The sequence below is a fragment of the Argopecten irradians genome, unplaced genomic scaffold, assembly GCF_041381155.1.
Source record: "Argopecten irradians isolate NY unplaced genomic scaffold, Ai_NY scaffold_0095, whole genome shotgun sequence".
NCBI lineage: Eukaryota > Metazoa > Mollusca > Bivalvia > Pectinida > Pectinidae > Argopecten > Argopecten irradians.
This window is the reverse complement of record NW_027187562.1, coordinates 8,257-25,306: the sequence shown is the minus strand read 5'-3', so window position 1 is coordinate 25,306 and position 17,050 is coordinate 8,257. Positions and strand designations below refer to the sequence as shown.

The 17,050-nt window shown below is 39.9% G+C and overlaps 1 protein-coding gene and 3 pseudogenes across 1 annotated transcript; 1 reads left to right on the top strand and 3 right to left on the bottom strand.

Annotated features, from left to right (window-relative positions):
- Window positions 1-88: 88 nt before the first annotated feature.
- Window positions 89-7,429, bottom strand: LOC138311730 (uncharacterized; annotated as a pseudogene).
- Window positions 2,423-3,954, bottom strand: LOC138311726 (uncharacterized; annotated as a pseudogene).
- Window positions 7,430-9,107: 1,678 nt separating the features above from the next.
- On the bottom strand, window positions 9,108-15,830 carry LOC138311722 (uncharacterized; annotated as a pseudogene).
- Window positions 10,914-11,813, top strand: LOC138311720 (uncharacterized). Its single transcript, XM_069252956.1, has one exon. It carries the CDS (start codon window positions 10,914-10,916, stop codon window positions 11,811-11,813), a length of 900 nt encoding a protein of 299 aa, XP_069109057.1.
- Window positions 15,831-17,050: the final 1,220 nt, after the last annotated feature.

The following is a 17,050-nucleotide window of genomic DNA, read 5'->3' as shown; positions in this document are numbered from 1 at the left end:
GCCAGCTGGATCCCACCATTCACCAATGCAGGGGAGATAATCAACCTCAGGATCACCAATACTGAGAAGGAGTGACAAAGAGAATTTATTAGAGACATTTTGGTTACAATAACATCTGAATTCTGAATTAACCAAAATATGTAACAAAAAATGTTACATATATATGACTACCTAAAGAGGGAACCTCCACGTGGTGGTAGTCGGACAATGTTGTGTCCTTGACACAATAGCTAATACCCTCAAATGACAAATAAATAAATAAACAATCAAATTTTCAAATCAAGCATACATTCCCTAAACCCCAAATGACCAGAACATACACCTGAATTTAAACAATGCTGTCTATTATTGTTAATATAATGTGGTTCAACACTAATATGGTCAGTGTTCACACATAAACTATTATGACACAGGTGTGAGCAATCAGCATCACTTTTCAAATTCAAATCTTTAAGAAACACAATAACTGCAAGCCTATGTGCATGCTTCTTCTTCCATTTCAAATCTACTGGGTCCTTAAATGAAATTAAGCCATATTTCCTGTTTTTTGTTAATGATCCTGTCCAAATCCTGCAGAGTCCATTTTCCTGGCTTATAGTTGAATTTTCAAACACTTTGTCCTGATACAATTTGAAAAAATCCTCCATTTTAACTTTTAAATTATGGTGTAGGAATACATAAAATTACAATATATGCTAATTAGATCCTAAATATAGCTGTCATTTGACATGAATCAAATAAAATAAAAACATTTTAAAATTTTAATTTTAATTTTAATTTTAAGTTAAATTTGTAATCATTTCTTAACAGAACTTTAACAGCTAGTAGGTCATATCTATTTGTACAAGTCTGCCAATTTTCAAGACATTTGGTTAAAAAATGTGGATCTGAGACAGAAAAATGTGAATTCTGAAGCTTTTCATTAAGGACCGAGACCACAATTAACTCTGCTATATGTTTCATTGTAACGTTAAAATTCATAATAAATTCCCAAAATTTCGTTGACAAGTTTCCATCTAACCTGGTCAAGGTCAATATCCGAGGAACAAATTCTGAAAGTTTCAACCTAGCATGACCGGCATTTTCTCAAGATATCTGTCATCAAGTGTCACCATGTGCCAATTATATACATCCGGGTCATGGGTTGGGGTCAAAACAGGACTTTTTACACAGGATCCTGGAGCAATAAAAACATAAGAAAATTCAGTATTTTACACTATAACAGTTAATTTGACATATACACTACACATCTACATTAAATTTGTCGGCAAATACCAAGTTCACAGGGGCATGCTGCATGTTTTCATAAAATACATACATTTCTGAAGGGACTTCATTCGTGGGTACTGAAACCGGAAGTATGTAATTGTGGTCTCAGTCCTATTATAGGAGACTAAATTTTGAAAAATATAAAATAGGTATTTTCATAAACTAGAAGCTATTTGCAACAACTCTGTGAAAACAGAATTACTCTAAGACAAATAGAACATGAGTTAGAGAGACTTTAATTACCCCCCCTTACACTGAGAATCCTTGCCCAATTTTACACACATTTACATTACATATTTCACTTAACATGTGTTAGGAAAAATGAAACAGATTTTTCAATAATTGACATATTTCAGTTCTGTAAACTGAAATCAAATCTGCAATAATTTCTGCATATAATGTTTACAGACTGGTTTTTCATATTAAGTTTTAACTTTAATTTAAAACAAACTTAAATCAATTTTTTGAAAAATTTCCCAAAGTTTTGAATTTAAATGAATATTTACAATGTTTTTAAGCACTAATAATCCTCAGATGAGACAAGAAATTATCTATAGACAACAGTAAAGACTTCCATTGACCAATCACAGCAAATGACCACCCATGGCCTCACTAACAGACACTTGTATACAGACAGCACTTAACCCTATGTGCCAAAGGCAGGGGGGGGTGCCCTGTAGGGCTTTTATCTTAAATGACAAGGCTCTCACAGCTTCTGAAACACAACTGATGATTGTTCTGATACAGACAATGATTGTGTATATCACAATATTTACACATCACCTAAATTCATTGTCCTGAGAACTTCTGACCAGTACAGACTGACCACTGCTACTTGCAACAGTAAAAGCCAACATGAAAGGAGAAAGATTGAGAAGACAAACTTATTTCAAGCCTGGTAATGTACCAACAAATAAGGGACAGACATCAGGGAAAGAATCCAACACACCTGTACCAAGGGAAACAACACCAGTGCTTACCAGAAGACTGACTACCAAGGAAATGGAGCTGGTAACCAAGCCTAGTTCAGACGGCCTATCCCTGGTATCTGCTGACTCTGAAGACCGACCCTGTCCAACAAGGATCCTGCGTCCTGCATGCAGTCCACCAAAAGAGCCAGACTCTGAAATTCCTGAAATAGAAGGAAACCGAATTGTAGATGTTGTGCTAATGGTGGAGATGTGGAACAATGTGATAAGCCTCCATGCCTCACAGACAGACCAGAATTGCCAAGTACCAGACTTTAAACTGGACACTGAGCGTAGGAGGGCCCTGGGATGGAGCTGTGCTGTAAAATGTGAGAAGTGTCAATACAGGTCACCACTGTACAAGCTGTACAGGGAAGCGGACTCGAACAAGCGCGGACCAAAGCCAGCCTTAATCAACAAGTACCTGCCCTCAGCTTTGTGTGGCCAGGCTGTCAGCACCAAAGGAGCCCGACTGATTTTAGGGCACCTGAATATACCAGCAGGAGCCAAGAGTGGAATGCAGCGCCAAGCAAACCAAGTGTCCAGAGATATTACAGCCTTGAATAAAATAGACATGTCAGAGAAGACCAAACTGGTGGTAGAAGCCAACACCCTGAGAGGAGACGAGTCACCGAGCACCATTGGACTAGCAGTAGATGGCCGATACAACAGCACAACATTTGGCAGTGCTAAGAAGCCCGGACTGAATGCCTCTCAGGGAATCAGCCTCGGTATCGAGACATGTACACCAAAAAAGTACATACTGGGCCGTGCTCTGCACAACAAACTGTGCTGGACAGGTGCTTGGCTGAGAGGGAAAGGCTATGACGTCAAGTGTCCTGGTGGTCACCCTGACTGTACAGCCAACATCGAACGACATGACGGCCTTTCCGAGTATGCCATGGGAAAGGACATCGGAGACCAGCTTACCAGTCAGGGTGTGCTGATAAGATATGCTACGACAGATGGGGACGGAACGGGAGCCAAAGGCCTGGAGGAAGCCATGAAAGCCTTGCATCCAATGTGGAAAGTGGAGAGACTGGCTGACCCAACACACGTTGGCAGAGCACTGTTCCGGAAATGCAACAGTGCTAAGTTCAGCGAGTCCATGTTTCCAGGCCGTACCAGACAGATGAGAGCACATGTGCAGAAGATATTTTCACAAGACTTGAAAGCCAGAAGTAGTTTGGTTTTCAAGTCATTGATGAAAACACACAAGGGAGACATAGACACTATCACAAGCCTGTTACCCTCCGTGCTAGATGCCACTGTTTCGTGCTATGCTGGTGACTGTGCCAAATGCAAACAACATTCTGTAGTGTGCTCTGGAGATGACGGCGACAACTGGTGGCTACGTTCAATGTTCCTGAGTTCGAACCAGATACATCACCTTCAGATGACACCAGAAGACCAGAGTTTACTATTAGAGCTCCTCAAAATGAGACTCAGCACAGAAGCTGTCACATCAATGAGGCTAAACACATCGACCCAGAAGAATGAAGGCTGTCACCGGAGCATAAATGTGGCTCTACCAAAGCACCAGAACTTCGGGAGAAATGCAGAGGGAAGATTGGATAACACAATATTAACACTTAACAACACCGCAGGCATAGCCATACAGCAGAAAGTTCAATATTTTGGTGGTACTCTGTGTGGGGAGGTCAAGCACAAGCTCAATCAACTCAGCACAGAGGAAATCTATCAACGGGAATACCAATACAAACCAACGGTCCGAAAGAGAAGTCTGGCATCAGTAGCTGAACAGTATAAGGAACATGCAAAAAAGTCCAAGTCTGCTCGGAAGTCCGACTACAGGAAAGGCCAGCTGGATCCCACCATTCACCAATGCAGGGGAGACAATCAACCTCAGGATCACCAATACTGAGAAGGAGTGACAAAGAGAATTTATTAGAGACATTTTGGTTACAATAACATCTGAATTCTGAATTAACCAAAATATGTAACAAAAAATGTTACATATATATGACTACCTAAAGAGGGAACCTCCACGTGGTGGTAGTCGGACAATGTTGTGTCCTTGACACAATAGCTAATACCCTCAAATGACAAATAAATAAATAAACAATCAAATTTTCAAATCAAGCATACATTCCCTAAACCCCAAATGACCAGAACATACACCTGAATTTAAACAATGCTGTCTATTATTGTTAATATAATGTGGTTCAACACTAATAATGGTCAGTGTTCACACATAAACTATTATGACACAGGTGTGAGCAATCAGCATCACTTTTCAAATTCAAATCTTTAAGAAACACAATAACTGCAAGCCTATGTGCATGCTTCTTCTTCCATTTCAAATCTACTGGGTCCTTAAATGAAATTAAGCCATATTTCCTGTTTTTTGTTAATGATCCTGTCCAAATCCTGCAGAGTCCATTTTCCTGGCTTATAGTTGAATTTTCAAACACTTTGTCCTGATACAATTTGAAAAAATCCTCCATTTTAACTTTTAAATTATGGTGTAGGAATACATAAAATTACAATATATGCTAATTAGATCCTAAATATAGCTGTCATTTGACATGAATCAAATAAAATAAAAACATTTTAAAATTTTAATTTTAATTTTAATTTTAAGTTAAATTTGTAATCATTTCTTAACAGAACTTTAACAGCTAGTAGGTCATATCTATTTGTACAAGTCTGCCAATTTTCAAGACATTTGGTTAAAAAATGTGGATCTGAGACAGAAAAATGTGAATTCTGAAGCTTTTCATTAAGGACCGAGACCACAATTAACTCTGCTATATGTTTCATTGTAACGTTAAAATTCATAATAAATTCCCAAAATTTTCGTTGACAAGTTTCCATCTAACCTGGTCAAGGTCAATATCCGAGGAACAAATTCTGAAAGTTTCAACCTAGCATGACCGGCATTTTCTCAAGATATCTGTCATCAAGTGTCACCATGTGCCAATTATATACATCCGGGTCATGGGTTGGGGTCAAAACAGGACTTTTTACACAGGATCCTGGAGCAATAAAAACATAAGAAAATTCAGTATTTTACACTATAACAGTTAATTTGACATATACACTACACATCTACATTAAATTTGTTGGCAAATACCAAGTTCACAGGGGCATGCTGCATGTTTTCATAAATACATACATTTCTGAAGGGACTTCATTCGTGGGTACTGAAACCGGAAAATGTGAATTCTGAAGCTTTTCATTATAGGAGACTAAATTTTTGAAAAATATAAAATAGGTATTTTCATAAACTAGAAGCTATTTGCAACAACTCTGTGAAAACAGAATTACTCTAAGACAAATAGAACATGAGTTAGAGAGACTTTAATTACCCCCCCTTACACTGAGAATCCTTGCCCAATTTTACACACATTTACATTACATATTTCACTTAACATGTGTTAGGAAAAATGAAACAGATTTTTCAATAATTGACATATTTCAGTTCTGTAAACTGAAATCAAATCTGCAATAATTTCTGCATATAATGTTTACAGACTAGTTTTTCATATTAAGTTTTAACTTTAATTTAAAACAAACTTAAATCAATTTTTTGAAAAATTTCCCAAAGTTTTGAATTTAAATGAATATTTACAATGTTTTTAAGCACTAATAATCCTCAGATGAGACAAGAAATTATCTATAGACAACAGTAAAGACTTCCATTGACCAATCACAGCAAATGACCACCCATGGCCTCACTAACAGACACTTGTATACAGACAGCACTTAACCCTATGTGCCAAAGGCAGGGGGGGGGGTGCCCTGTAGGGCTTTTATCTTAAATGACAAGGCTCTCACAGCTTCTGAAACACAACTGATGATTGTTCTGATACAGACAATGATTGTGTATATCACAATATTTTACACATCACCTAAATTCATTGTCCTGAGAACTTCTGACCAGTACAGACTGACCACTGCTACTTGCAACAGTAAAAGCCAACATGAAAGGAGAAAGATTGCGAAGACAAACTTATTTCAAGCCTGGTAATGTACCAACAAATAAGGGACAGACATCAGGGAAAGAATCCAACACACCTGTACCAAGGGAAACGACACCAGTGCTTACCAGAAGACTGACTACCAAGGAAATGGAGCTGGTAACCAAGCCTAGTTCAGACGGCCTATCCCTGGTATCTGCTGACTCTGAAGACCGACCCTGTCCAACAAGGATCCTGCGTCCTGCATGCAGTCCACCAAAAGAGCCAGACTCTGAAATTCCTGAAATAGAAGGAAACCGAATTGTAGATGTTGTGCTAATGGTGGAGATGTGGAACAATGTGATAAGCCTCCATGCCTCACAGACAGACCAGAATTGCCAAGTACCAGACTTTAAACTGGACACTGAGCGTAGGAGGGCCCTGGGATGGAGCTGTGCTGTAAAATGTGAGAAGTGTCAATACAGGTCACCACTGTACAAGCTGTACAGGGAAGCGGACTCGAACAAGCGCGGACCAAAGCCAGCCTTAATCAACAAGTACCTGCCCTCAGCTTTGTGTGGCCAGGCTGTCAGCACCAAAGGAGCCCGACTGATTTTAGGGCACCTGAATATACCAGCAGGAGCCAAGAGTGGAATGCAGCGCCAAGCAAACCAAGTGTCCAGAGATATTACAGCCTTGAATAAAATAGACATGTCAGAGAAGACCAAACTGGTGGTAGAAGCCAACACCCTGAGAGGAGACGAGTCACCGAGCACCATTGGACTAGCAGTAGATGGCCGATACAACAGCACAACATTTGGCAGTGCTAAGAAGCCCGGACTGAATGCCTCTCAGGGAATCAGCCTCGGTATCGAGACATGTACACCAAAAAAGTACATACTGGGCCGTGCTCTGCACAACAAACTGTGCTGGACAGGTGCTTGGCTGAGAGGGAAAGGCTATGACGTCAAGTGTCCTGGTGGTCACCCTGACTGTACAGCCAACATCGAACGACATGACGGCCTTTCCGAGTATGCCATGGGAAAGGACATCGGAGACCAGCTTACCAGTCAGGGTGTGCTGATAAGATATGCTACGACAGATGGGGACGGAACGGGAGCCAAAGGCCTGGAGGAAGCCATGAAAGCCTTGCATCCAATGTGGAAAGTGGAGAGACTGGCTGACCCAACACACGTTGGCAGAGCACTGTTCCGGAAATGCAACAGTGCTAAGTTCAGCGAGTCCATGTTTCCAGGCCGTACCAGACAGATGAGAGCACATGTGCAGAAGATATATTTTCACAAGACTTGAAAGCCAGAAGTAGTTTGGTTTTCAAGTCATTGATGAAAACACACAAGGGAGACATAGACACTATCACAAGCCTGTTACCCTCCGTGCTAGATGCCACTGTTTCGTGCTATGCTGGTGACTGTGCCAAATGCAAACAACATTCTGTAGTGTGCTCTGGAGATGACGGCGACAACTGGTGGCTACGTTCAATGTTCCTGAGTTCGAACCAGATACATCACCTTCAGATGACACCAGAAGACCAGAGTTTACTATTAGAGCTCCTCAAAATGAGACTCAGCACAGAAGCTGTCACATCAATGAGGCTAAACACATCGACCCAGAAGAATGAAGGCTGTCACCGGAGCATAAATGTGGCTCTACCAAAGCACCAGAACTTCGGGAGAGAAATGCAGAGGGAAGATTGGATAACACAATATTAACACTTAACAACACCGCAGGCATAGCCATACAGCAGAAAGTTCAATATTTTGGTGGTACTCTGTGTGGGGAGGTCAAGCACAAGCTCAATCAACTCAGCACAGAGGAAATCTATCAACGGGAATACCAATACAAACCAACGGTCCAGAAAGAGAAGTCTGGCATCAGTAGCTGAACAGTATAAGGAACATGCAAAAAAGTCCAAGTCTGCTCGGAAGTCCGACTACAGGAAAGGCCAGCTGGATCCCACCATTCACCAATGCAGGGGAGATAATCAACCTCAGGATCACCAATACTGAGAAGGAGTGACAAAGAGAATTTATTAGAGACATTTTGGTTACAATAACATCTGAATTCTGAATTAACCAAAATATGTAACAAAAAATGTTACATATATATGACTACCTAAAGAGGGAACCTCCACGTGGTGGTAGTCGGACAATGTTGTGTCCTTGACACAATAGCTAATACCCTCAAATGACAAATAAATAAATAAACAATCAAATTTTCAAATCAAGCATACATTCCCTAAACCCCAAATGACCAGAACATACACCTGAATTTAAACAATGCTGTCTATTATTGTTAATATAATGTGGTTCAACACTAATATGGTCAGTGTTCACACATAAACTATTATGACACAGGTGTGTGAGCAATCAGCATCACTTTTCAAATTCAAATCTTTAAGAAACACAATAACTGCAAGCCTATGTGCATGCTTCTTCTTCCATTTCAAATCTACTGGGTCCTTAAATGAAATTAAGCCATATTTCCTGTTTTTTGTTAATGATCCTGTCCAAATCCTGCAGAGTCCATTTTCCTGGCTTATAGTTGAATTTTCAAACACTTTGTCCTGATACAATTTGAAAAAATCCTCCATTTTAACTTTTAAATTATGGTGTAGGAATACATAAAATTACAATATATGCTAATTAGATCCTAAATATAGCTGTCATGAGACATGAATCAAATAAAATAAAAACATTTAAAAATTAAAATTTTAATTTTAAGTTAAATTTGTAATCATTTCTTAACAGAACTTTAACAGCTAGTAGGTCATATCTATTTGTACAAGTCTGCCAATTTTCAAGACATTTGGTTAAAAAATGTGGATCTGAGACAGAAAAATGTGAATTCTGAAGCTTTTCATTAAGGACCGAGACCACAATTAAACTCTGCTATATGTTTCATTGTAACGTTAAAAATTCATAATAAATTCCCAAAATTTCGTTGACAAGTTTCCATCTAACCTGGTCAAGGTCAATATCCGAGGAACAAATTCTGAAAGTTTCAACCTAGCATGACCGGCATTTTCTCAAGATATCTGTCATCAAGTGTCACCATGTGCCAATTATATACATCCGGGTCATGGGTTGGGGTCAAAACAGGACTTTTTACACAGGATCCTGGAGCAATAAAAACATAAGAAAATTCAGTATTTTACACTATAACAGTTAATTTGACATAATACACTACACATCTACATTAAATTTGTTGGCAAATACCAAGTTCACAGGGGCATGCTGCATGTTTTCATAAAATACATACATTTCTGAAGGGACTTCATTTGTGGGGTACTGAAACCGGAAGTATGTAGGAGTTTTTTTGAAAAATATAAAATATATTTTCATAAACTAGAAGCTATTTGCAACAACTCTGTGAAAACAGAATTACTCTAAGACAAATAGAACATGAGTTAGAGAGACTTTAATTACCCCCCCTTACACTGAGAATCCTTGCCCAATTTTACACACATTTACATTACATATTTCACTTAACATGTGTTAGGAAAAATGAAACAGATTTTTCAATAATTGACATATTTCAGTTCTGTAAACTGAAATCAAATCTGCAATAATTTCTGCATATAATGTTTACAGACTGGTTTTTCATATTAAGTTTTAACTTTAATTTAAAACAAAACTTAAATCATATTTTTTGAAAAATTTCCCAAAGTTTTGAATTTAAATGAATATTTACAATGTTTTTAAGCACTAATAATCCTCAGATGAGACAAGAAATTATCTATAGACAACAGTAAAGACTTCCATTGACCAATCACAGCAAATGACCACCCATGGCCTCACTAACAGACACTTGTATACAGACAGCACTTAACCCTATGTGCCAAAGGCAGGGGGGGGGGGGTGCCCTGTAGGGCTTTTATCTTAAATGACAAGGCTCTCACAGCTTCTGAAACACAACTGATGATTGTTCTGATACAGACAATGATTGTGTATATCACAATATTTACACATCACCTAAATTCATTGTCCTGAGAACTTCTGACCAGTACAGACTGACCACTGCTACTTGCAACAGTAAAAGCCAACATGAAAGGAGAAAGATTGAGAAGACAAACTTATTTCAAGCCTGGTAATGTACCAACAAATAAGGGACAGACATCAGGGAAAGAATCCAACACACCTGTACCAAGGGAAACAACACCAGTGCTTACCAGAAGACTGACTACCAAGGAAATGGAGCTGGTAACCAAGCCTAGTTCAGACGGCCTATCCCTGGTATCTGCTGACTCTGAAGACCGACCCTGTCCAACAAGGATCCTGCGTCCTGCATGCAGTCCACCAAAAGAGCCAGACTCTGAAATTCCTGAAATAGAAGGAAACCGAATTGTAGATGTTGTGCTAATGGTGGAGATGTGGAACAATGTGATAAGCCTCCATGCCTCACAGACAGACCAGAATTGCCAAGTACCAGACTTTAAAACTGGACACTGAGCGTAGGAGGGCCCTGGGATGGAGCTGTGCTGTAAAATGTGAGAAGTGTCAATACAGGTCACCACTGTACAAGCTGTACAGGGAAAGCGGACTCGAACAAGCGGCGGACCAAAGCCAGCCTTAATCAACAAGTACCTGCCCTCAGCTTTGTGTGGCCAGGCTGTCAGCACCAAAGGAGCCCGACTGATTTTAGGGCACCTGAATATACCAGCAGGAGCCAAGAGTGGAATGCAGCGCCAAGCAAACCAAGTGTCCAGAGATATTACAGCCTTGAATAAAAAGACATGTCAGAGAAGACCAAACTGGTGGTAGAAGCCAACACCCTGAGAGGAGACGAGTCACCGAGCACCATTGGACTAGCAGTAGATGGCCGATACAACAGCACAACATTTGGCAGTGCTAAGAAGCCCGGACTGAATGCCTCTCAGGGAATCAGCCTCGGTATCGAGACATGTACACCAAAAAAGTACATACTGGGCCGTGCTCTGCACAACAAACTGTGCTGGACAGGTGCTTGGCTGAGAGGGAAAGGCTATGACGTCAAGTGTCCTGGTGGTCACCCTGACTGTACAGCCAACATCGAACGACATGACGGCCTTTCCGAGTATGCCATGGGAAAGGACATCGGAGACCAGCTTACCAGTCAGGGTGTGCTGATAAGATATGCTACGACAGATGGGGACGGAACGGGAGCCAAAGGCCTGGAGGAAGCCATGAAAGCCTTGCATCCAATGTGGAAAGTGGAGAGACTGGCTGACCCAACACACGTTGGCAGAGCACTGTTCCGGAAATGCAACAGTGCTAAGTTCAGCGAGTCCATGTTTCCAGGCCGTACCAGACAGATGAGAGCACATGTGCAGAAGATATTTTCACAAGACTTGAAAGCCAGAAGTAGTTTGGTTTTCAAGTCATTGATGAAAACACACAAGGGAGACATAGACACTATCACAAGCCTGTTACCCTCCGTGCTAGATGCCACTGTTTCGTGCTATGCTGGTGACTGTGCCAAATGCAAACAACATTCTGTAGTGTGCTCTGGAGATGACGGCGACAACTGGTGGCTACGTTCAATGTTCCTGAGTTCCGAACCAGATACATCACCTTCAGATGACACCAGAAGACCAGAGTTTACTATTAAGCTCCTCAAAATGAGAGACTCAGCACAGAAGCTGTCACATCAATGAGGCTAAACACATCGACCCAGAAGAATGAAGGCTGTCACCGGAGCATAAATGTGGCTCTACCAAAGCACCAGAACTTCGGGAGAAATGCAGAGGGAAGATTGGATAACACAATATTAACACTTAACAACACCGCAGGCATAGCCATACAGCAGAAAGTTCAATATTTTGGTGGTACTCTGTGTGGGGAGGTCAAGCACAAGCTCAATCAACTCAGCACAGAGGAAATCTATCAACGGGAATACCAATACAAACCAACGGTCCGAAAGAGAAGTCTGGCATCAGTAGCTGAACAGTATAAGGAACATGCAAAAAAGTCCAAGTCTGCTCGGAAGTCCGACTACAGGAAAGGCCAGCTGGATCCCACCATTCACCAATGCAGGGGAGACAATCAACCTCAGGATCACCAATACTGAGAAGGAGTGACAAAGAGAATTTATTAGAGACATTTTTGGTTACAATAACATCTGAATTCTGAATTAACCAAAATATGTAACAAAAAATGTTACATATATATGACTACCTAAAGAGGGAACCTCCACGTGGTGGTAGTCGGACAATGTTGTGTCCTTGACACAATAGCTAATACCCTCAAATATGACAAATAAATAAATAAACAATCAAATTTTCAAATCAAGCATACATTCCCTAAACCCCAAATGACCAGAACATACACCTGAATTTAAACAATGCTGTCTATTATTGTTAATATAATGTGGTTCAACACTAATATGGTCAGTGTTCACACATAAACTATTATGACACAGGTGTGAGCAATCAGCATCACTTTTCAAATTCAAATCTTTAAGAAACACAATAACTGCAAGCCTATGTGCATGCTTCTTCTTCCATTTCAAATCTACTGGGTCCTTAAATGAAATTAAGCCATATTTCCTGTTTTTTTGTTAATGATCCTGTCCAAATCCTGCAGAGTCCATTTTCCTGGCTTATAGTTGAATTTTCAAACACTTTGTCCTGATACAATTTGAAAAAAAATCCTCCATTTTAACTTTTAAAATTATGGTGTAGGAATACATAAAATTACAATATATGCTAATTAGATCCTAAATATAGCTGTCATTTGACATGAATCAAATAAAATAAAAACATTTTAAAATTTAATTTTAATTTTAATTTTAAGTTAAATTTGTAATCATTTCTTAACAGAACTTTAACAGCTAGTAGGTCATATCTATTTGTACAAGTCTGCCAATTTTCAAGACATTTGGTTAAAAAATGTGGATCTGAGACAGAAAAATGTGAATTCTGAAGCTTTTTCATTAAGGACCGAGACCACAATTAACTCTGCTATATGTTTCATTGTAACGTTAAAATTCATAATAAATTCCCAAAATTTCGTTGACAAGTTTCCATCTAACCTGGTCAAGGTCAATATCCGAGGAACAAATTCTGAAAGTTTCAACCTAGGATGACCGGCATTTTCTCAAGATATCTGTCATCAAGTGTCCACCATGTGCCAATTATATACATCCGGGTCATGGGTTGGGGTCAAAAACAGGACTTTTTACACAGGATCCTGGAGCAATAAAAACATAAGAAAATTCAGTATTTTACACGTATAACAGTTAATTTGACATATACACTACACATCTACATTAAATTTGTTGGCAAATACCAAGTTCACAGGGGCATGCTGCATGTTTTCATAAAATACATACATTTCTGAAGGGACTTCATTCGTGGGTACTGAAACCGGAAGTATGTAATTGTGGTACTCAGTCCTATTAAGGAGACTAAAATTTTTTGAAAAATATAAAATAGGTATTTTCATAAACTAGAAGCTATTTGCAACAACTCTGTGAAAACAGAATTACTCTAAGACAAATAGAACATGAGTTAGAGAGACTTTAATTACCCCCCCTTACACTGAGAATCCTTGCCCAATTTTACACACATTTACATTACATATTTCACTTAACATGTGTTAGGAAAAATGAAACAGATTTTTCAATAATTGACATATTTCAGTTCTGTAAACTGAAATCAAATCTGCAATAATTTCTGCATATAATGTTTACAGACTGGTTTTTCATATTAAGTTTTAACTTTAATTTAAAACAAAACTTAAATCAATTTTTTGAAAAAATTCCCAAAGTTTTGAATTTAAATGAATATTTACAATGTTTTTAAGCACTAATAATCCTCAGATGAAACAAGAAATTATCTATAGACAACAGTAAAGACTTCCATTGACCAATCACAGCAAATGACCACCCATGGCCTCACTAACAGACACTTGTATACAGACAGCACTTAACCCTATGTGCCAAAGGCAGGGGGGGGGTGCCCTGTAGGGCTTTTATCTTAAATGACAAGGCTCTCACAGCTTCTGAAACACAACTGATGATTGTTCTGATACAGACAATGATTGTGTATATCACAATATTTACACATCACCTAAATTCATTGTCCTGAGAACTTCTGACCAGTACAGACTGACCACTGCTACTTGCAACAGTAAAAGCCAACATGAAAGGAGAAAGATTGAGAAGACAAACTTATTTCAAGCCTGGTAATGTACCAACAAATAAGGGACAGACATCAGGGAAAGAATCCAACACACCTGTACCAAGGGCAACAACACCAGTGCTTATAATTACCAGAAGACTGACTACCAAGGAAATGGAGCTGGTAACCAAGCCTAGTTCAGACGGCCTATCCCTGCTGGTATCTGCTGACTCTGAAGACCGACCCTGTCCAACAAGGATCCTGCGTCCTGCATGCAGTCCACCAAAAGAGCCAGACTCTGAAATTCCTGAAATAGAAGGAAACCGAATTGTAGATGTTGTGCTAATGGTGGAGATGTGGAACAATGTGATAAGCCTCCATGCCTCACAGACAGACCAGAATTGCCAAGTACCAGACTTTAAACTGGACACTGAGCGTAGGAGGGCCCTGGGATGGAGCTGTGCTGTAAAATGTGAGAAGTGTCAATACAGGTCACCACTGTACAAGCTGTACAGGGAAGCGGACTCGAACAAGCGCGGACCAAAGCCAGCCTTAATCAACAAGTACCTGCCCTCAGCTTTGTGTGGCCAGGCTGTCAGCACCAAAGGAGCCCGACTGATTTTAGGGCACCTGAATATACCAGCAGGAGCCAAGAGTGGAATGCAGCGCCAAGCAAACCAAGTGTCCAGAGATATTACAGCCTTGAATAAAATAGACATGTCAGAGAAGACCAAACTGGTGGTAGAAGCCAACACCCTGAGAGGAGACGAGTCACCGAGCACCATTGGACTAGCAGTAGATGGCCGATACAACAGCACAACATTTGGCAGTGCTAAGAAGCCCGGACTGAATGCCTCTCAGGGAATCAGCCTCGGTATCGAGACATGTACACCAAAAAAGTACATACTGGGCCGTGCTCTGCACAACAAACTGTGCTGGACAGGTGCTTGGCTGAGAGGGAAAGGCTATGACGTCAAGTGTCCTGGTGGTCACCCTGACTGTACAGCCAACATCGAACGACATGACGGCCTTTCCGAGTATGCCATGGGAAAGGACATCGGAGACCAGCTTACCAGTCAGGGTGTGCTGATAAGATATGCTACGACAGATGGGGACGGAACGGGAGCCAAAGGCCTGGAGGAAGCCATGAAAGCCTTGCATCCAATGTGGAAAGTGGAGAGACTGGCTGACCCAACACACGTTGGCAGAGCACTGTTCCGGAAATGCAACAGTGCTAAGTTCAGCGAGTCCATGTTTCCAGGCCGTACCAGACAGATGAGAGCACATGTGCAGAAGATATTTTCACAAGACTTGAAAGCCAGAAGTAGTTTGGTTTTCAAGTCATTGATGAAAACACACAAGGGAGACATAGACACTATCACAAGCCTGTTACCCTCCGTGCTAGATGCCACTGTTTCGTGCTATGCTGGTGACTGTGCCAAATGCAAACAACATTCTGTAGTGTGCTCTGGAGATGACGGCGACAACTGGTGGCTACGTTCAATGTTCCTGAGTTCGAACCAGATACATCACCTTCAGATGACACCAGAAGACCAGAGTTTTACTATTAGAGCTCCTCAAAATGAGACTCAGCACAGAAGCTGTCACATCAATGAGGCTAAACACATCGACCCAGAAGAATGAAGGCTGTCACCGGAGCATAAATGTGGCTCTACCAAAGCACCAGAACTTCGGAGAAATGCAGAGGGAAGATTGGATAACACAATATTAACACTTAACAACACCGCAGGCATAGCCATACAGCAGAAAGTTCAATATTTTGGTGGTACTCTGTGTGGGGAGGTCAAGCACAAGCTCAATCAACTCAGCACAGAGGAAATCTATCAACGGGAATACCAATACAAACCAACGGTCCGAAAGAGAAGTCTGGCATCAGTAGCTGAACAGTATAAGGAACATGCAAAAAAGTCCAAGTCTGCTCGGAAGTCCGACTACAGGAAAGGCCAGCTGGATCCCACCATTCACCAATGCAGGGGAGATAATCAACCTCAGGATCACCAATACTGAGAAGGAGTGACAAAGAGAATTTATTAGAGACATTTTGGTTACAATAACATCTGAATTCTGAATTAACCAAAATATGTAACAAAAAATGTTACATATATATGACTACCTAAAGAGGGAACCTCCACGTGGTGGTAGTCGGACAATGTTGTGTCCTTGACACAATAGCTAATACCCTCAAATGACAAATAAATAAATAAACAATCAAATTTTCAAATCAAGCATACATTCCCTAAACCCCAAATGACCAGAACATACACCTGAATTTAAAACAATGCTGTCTATTATTGTTAATATAATGTGGTTCAACACTAATATGGTCAGTGTTCACACATAAACTATTATGACACAGGTGTGAGCAATCAGCATCACTTTTCAAATTCAAATCTTTAAGAAACACAATAACTGCAAGCCTATGTGCATGCTTCTTCTTCCATTTCAAATCTACTGGGTCCTTAAATGAAATTAAGCCATATTTCCTGTTTTTTGTTAATGATCCTGTCCAAATCCTGCAGAGTCCATTTTCCTGGCTTATAGTTGAATTTTCAAACACTTTGTCCTGATACAATTTGAAAAAATCCTCCATTTTAACTTTTAAATTATGGTGTAGGAATACATAAAATTACAATATATGCTAATTAGATCCTAAATATAGCTGTCATTTGACATGAATCAAATAAAATAAAAACATTTTAAAATTTTAATTTTAATTTTAATTTTAAGTTAAATTTGTAATCATTTCTTAA